Raw genomic sequence first — 5,179 nt, 5'->3', positions numbered from 1 at the left:
ATGCTCGGACGAATAGTGCATACAAACAGGTGTCCGATGCTCGGACGAATATCCACGTCGATAGCATAACTCTTTGCTTACCCACTTTCAAACGGTGGTAACTTGTACGCTACAAATTAAGGAAATATTGGAAAGAGCGAGAAATCAAACACCATCCACTCTCCGTCGCTGCACATGTCCATCTAGTGTGATCAGTGCAATTCAAATTTTTCAGGTACTGCATTCATCATTGAGAATGAGCAGTCGACAGACGCCGAGCGAATTCCTAAAGCAGATCATTGGGCGTCCCGTCGTCGTGAAGTTGAACTCCGGCGTCGACTATCGTGGAGTACTAGCCTGCCTAGACGGATACATGAACATTGCCCTCGAGCAGACAGAGGAGTATGTTAACGGGCAGCTAAAGAACAAGTACGGGGATGCGTTCATCCGAGGAAACAACGTGCTCTACATCAGCACACAGAAACGACTAAGATAGCTCGTTAAGGCATGGTAAAAGCTGAAGCAACTAATACAGCCCACTTCAACACTGGCACACAATGGCACACAGATTTGTTTGGTTCCATTTCTTTTAGGTGGTTCATTTAAGTTGTTAAAACAACCCAAGTCATTTTACTCGCATTTTCGTTGCCGTATCGATCTAGTTGTTGTCTGCATCCGTTTGCGTGTCGCCATGGTCGCAAAGAATCAGTGTGAGGTGTGCGAGAGCAGTACAACGAAGTACTGCTGCCCCGCGTGCGAGACGCGCACGTGTTCCCTGCCGTGCGTCAATGCACACAAGGAGCTGAGTGGCTGCACCGGCCGGAGGGACCGCACAAAGTACGTGCCCACCAGCGACATGGGGGACCTCACGTTGCTTAGCGACTACCGCTTTCTGGAAGAGGTCGACCGCACGGTCGACAACGGAGTGCGGAGCGAGCAAGCGCGTCGGCGTGACTACACGCTCTTCATGCACAAGATGACGCAGAAGGCGCGCATACGCGGCATCGACCTGCGATTGATGCCGTCGTCGTTCAGCCGTCGCCGCGGCAACGCGACGTTCTACCACGCACGCGCCGACGCCTTCTTCTGGCAGCTGGAGCTCGTCTTCCCCGCGGCCGGGGCAGCGGCGGGGTTCACTGAGCGCAAACTCCACGAGAGCACCCACCTCAGCGATGTTCTCGGTAAGTATCTCGGCACAGCAGCCGACATGGAGCTGAGCGGGCGTCTGCGCGCCGCGTATGGGGATCGTCGGCCCGCCGATGTCGTCGTGTTGATGGCGGCGGAGGGTGCGCAGCGGCAGCGTTACCACCGACTAGCCGTCTCACACAGCCTGGCCGAGAACCTGCGAGGCAAGACGGTCGTCGAGTTCCCAAAGTTGTATGTTGTGCTACCGCAGTGTGCGCACGAGTATCCTGATGTGGCGGGAGGGGGACCGTCTACGCATGTGAAGGAGAGGGAGGGCGAGGCAACCAACCCATCCAGTAAAAGGGTAAAGTTGGAGACGAACTCTGAAGGCAATGTTGACCAAGATGTCCAGAACCTTCCTGCAAGTGTAGGTCCACACAAAGAACAACATAATTGTGTTGATGACAGTGTTAAAGAGGAAGGGGAGGTCAGTGACAAAGATGAGCCGTAGGCCAGCCAAAGGGTACGCCCTTCGACTGCAGCATCATAGCAAATAATCAAGGAGAGGGAGAATAATTCTTTGCCGTTCAATATTGACGAGTTTATTGTAAAATTCCATTTAGGTGACCTTATTTTGAACATGCAAACGCTATCATCGCTTTCTGTCTGTGAAGAATATGAGTGTGAATGCTGTGCGCAAGTATTACACTTGGTATATAATAAATGTTAGTGTGTTAGTATCAGTAGTTCTATATATTTTGTTACTGATTGTACCTTGGCTTGCTTTGCTTGCAAACACTAGAAACTTTAGTACAGTCGACCTCGCCTAAGTCGAAAAATCGGCCAAGTCGAAGCTCCACAAAAGTCCCAATCTTTCCTTATGTTTTTACTTTAATAAATCTTCGACAAAGCCGAAATTCACAAGTCGAATTTTGGCTATATCAAAGAAGAATTCTAGTCCCAGTGGTTTCAAACCTGCGTTAATTCCATCGCACAAGTCGAAGTCGGAGTCTCTGTTTTTACGAACATGTACAGTAATGAACATTCCCCACGCGACTGAAACAATCTGTGCACTCGCCCCGCCCCCTTCCTGCAATTAATACCGCCCCAGCAGGCACGTGCGCAGCCACAGATACGGGTGTCGCGGGCTGCTGTGTAATTCTGACACAGGATGTGCTATCGACAGATATGATAATGTTGCCTGTTGGTAATCGTAACGATCATTGGGATATTCAAGATCACGGTGGTGGTGGTGGAAGTGACGGGAATCAATGATCATGAGTGATGACGACGGAGAATGGGGTAGAATGACATGTATAAATGTATGGGCAAGATAATGATTATTCTATTATTCCATGCAAGTGGTAACGCTCATTACTTGCATCATCAAACCAAACACATGAACATACATTGCGATAAAGGCAACACTAGCGTAAAGTGTAATTGAAAACATCAATATCAACACAATACATTCAACGAAAAAAATTCAAAGTCGAAATCCACGTAAGTCGAAAGCTTTTCCTCCAGTCCTGTTGGATTCGACTTGGGCGAGGTCGACTGGTATATTTGTATACATGCACCTATGCACGCACGTACATAAGATGAAGATGAATTGTATGTGCACATGCATTTATCAGCGAAAATATATAAAAGATGAGTGACATCCAAGCAAAATTCTACTAATTTTATTCATGTTATATAACTGATGAGGAAACCTTATTAGTTTCACTTGCCTGATACAGTCACAAGTTTGAAAATATACTGCAAAAACAAGATTTGTTGGAATTTGATAGCATTGCAGAGAGCAGACCCATGGCTTGCAATTGGTTGTCTTGTAACATGTCCCGTAATTTGGTCGGAGCTGCCACTAACGTTTGGTTGACCTACAGCTAGATGATCTGATCTAATTGAGATAACTAATCCTGATCTAATTGAGAGAGAACTAATTTGTCATCTTGCAAGTATGCGAATGGGAAATGGTAGACGAAAGGGGAATATGAAGTGGTAGATGAGTGTGAATGGGAAGGGCGTAGAGGAGTGGGAATGAGAAGGGGGTAAAGAGCAGTGGGAATGGTAAGGGGGGGTAGAGCAGTGGGAATGGGAAGGAGGGGTAGGGGAGTGGGAATGGGAAGGAGGGGTAGGGGAGTGGGAATGGGAAGCGGGTAGAGGAGTGGGAATGGGAGGGGGGGGGGTAGAGGAGTGGGAAAGTGGTAGGGGTAGAGGTCAGTGAATGTGGATGAGAGGGTTCTAAGGGGAGTCGGAATCGGAAGCCGCGAGCGGAAGGCTAGGGGATTGTTTGAGGTGATATTTAAATAGGAAGCGGTAGAGAGTACGCGCATATCGACGGAAGCGGCAGGGAGGGTAGAGGAGTGGGAATGGGAAGGGGGGGGGGTAGAGGAAGTGGGAATGGAAAGCGCGGGTAATGTATTTTTACCAGGAGTGGGAAAAGCTGGGGGAAGAAGAGGACGAGGGGAGAGTAACGAGAGTGGAAAGTGGAGCGAATGTTAAGGGATTGTTCGGGGGGGGATAGTCATGGGTGGGTATAGAGGAGTGGAATGTGGAAGGGGGGGGATACGAGGAGTGGAACGGAAGCAGCTGTAAGAGAGTGGGATGATAGGGTAAGGGGGGTAGAGGAGAGTGGGAATTGGGAGCAGGGAGAGGGGCGAGGAGCTGAATGGGAGCCGGGATAGAAGGAGTGGGAACTGGGACAGGGTGTAGCAGAAGATGATGAGCTCGGGAAGGGGGGTAGAGGAAGTGGGAATGGGAAGTGGGGTAAGAGGAGTGGGACTCGGGAGAGGAGTGTGAGTAGTTAGTATGTATGGATGTTTACAGGGAAGTGCGGGTGGGGTAGAGCAGTGGGAAGGAAAGGGGAGATCAGAAGTCTAGCTGGCACCACATGAGGAAAAATCAAGATCGAGGGGTAAGGGGAGTGGTGAAATGGGAAGAGCGGGTAGAGGAGCTGGGAAATGGGACACCAGGGGAGTGATAGGGGAGTAGGAATGGGAAGGGGGTAGAGGAGTGGGAATGGGAAGGGGGTAGAGGAGTGGGAATGGGAAGGGAGGTAGAGGAGTGGGAATGTGAAGGGGGGTAGATGAGTGGAAATGGGAAGGGGGTAGAGGAGTGGGAATGTGAAGGGGGTAGAGGAGTGGGAATGGGAAGCGGGTAGAGGAGTGGGAATGGGAAGGGGGTAGAGGAGTGGGAATGGGAAGGGGGGTAGGGGAGTGGGAATGGGAAGGGCTAGACGAGTGGCGATGGGAAGGGCGTAGAGGAGTGGGAATGGGAACCGGGGTAGAGGAGTGGGAATGGGAAGGGGGGTAGAGGAGTGGGAATGGGAAGGGGTATACGAGGGGAGGGGATGAAGTGGAGAATAGCAGCAGATTTATTAGTGATGTCCTGATGAATCACTATGATCGAAAGTCAGTCGTTTGTAGCAACCGACTAAGCGCTCGATTTTGAAAATAAATAATCGATTATCCAAAAAAACGTTTTAAAAAACTCATCAAATCTGAAAACATTGATGAAAAAACTCATTATTTTATTTGTGTGTGTTTATTTTGGTTACTTTACAGCTTAGAGACAGTAAATCTAACCTACACCAAACATAAGCATGCATAATACTGTTGTATTATAAAAAAAATACTGTATTAATGATATATGATATCATATACACGTATTTTAATATCTGGTAGCCGCGATCAATACATTCAACCGATTATCTTCGATCACGGTCGGTTGGCTGCAACCGATGATCGGTGATGAAATTCCAACAGATTTTCATCACTCGTATTTATGGTATGAAGAGAAAAGGCAAGAGCTGATAAAAAATATCCACGAGGGGCGATTTCCGGTCACAATCGGCGCTTGCGCGAAACCTGGACGAATATCTAAACGAAACGCGTTTCCATTATTAGGTCTATAAACACGTGTCACCCCAGCGCAAGGGAAGTGGTGACGTGCCAGGTCCGTATTGAAACGCAGGAAACAACACGGGAGTAGGCGTCCTGTCATATCCCATATCCTCAGCTCTCTTTCTCTCTCTCTCTCTCTCTCTCTCTCTCTCTCTCTCTCTCTCTCT

General features: G+C 48.9%; 2 protein-coding genes across 2 annotated transcripts in view; both read left to right on the top strand.

Annotated features, from left to right (window-relative positions):
* The window catches only part of LOC106821663 (U6 snRNA-associated Sm-like protein LSm6), a 1,550-nt gene extending 1,071 nt beyond the window's left edge, over positions 1 to 479 (top strand). Inside the window, exon 2 of the mRNA XM_014826555.1 lies at positions 215 to 479. Within this exon, the coding sequence (XP_014682041.1) occupies positions 236 to 475 (240 nt within the window). The 5' untranslated portion in view covers positions 215 to 235 and the 3' untranslated portion in view covers positions 476 to 479. The remainder of the gene's footprint in view (positions 1 to 214) is intronic.
* Positions 480 to 644: 165 nt separating this feature from the next.
* Positions 645 to 1,856, top strand: LOC106821660 (box C/D snoRNA protein 1-like). Its single transcript, XM_014826551.1, has one exon. The coding sequence runs from the start codon at positions 671 to 673 to the stop codon at positions 1,613 to 1,615; it is 945 nt and encodes a 314-aa protein (XP_014682037.1). The 5' UTR covers positions 645 to 670; the 3' UTR covers positions 1,616 to 1,856.
* The last annotated feature ends 3,323 nt before the right edge of the window (positions 1,857 to 5,179 follow it).

This window comes from Priapulus caudatus, unplaced genomic scaffold, assembly GCF_000485595.1.
Source record: "Priapulus caudatus unplaced genomic scaffold, Priapulus_caudatus-5.0.1 Scaffold81, whole genome shotgun sequence".
NCBI lineage: Eukaryota > Metazoa > Priapulida > Priapulimorpha > Priapulimorphida > Priapulidae > Priapulus > Priapulus caudatus.
The sequence above is the reverse complement of the archived record's forward strand: the minus strand, read 5'-3'. Positions and strand labels throughout refer to the sequence as shown.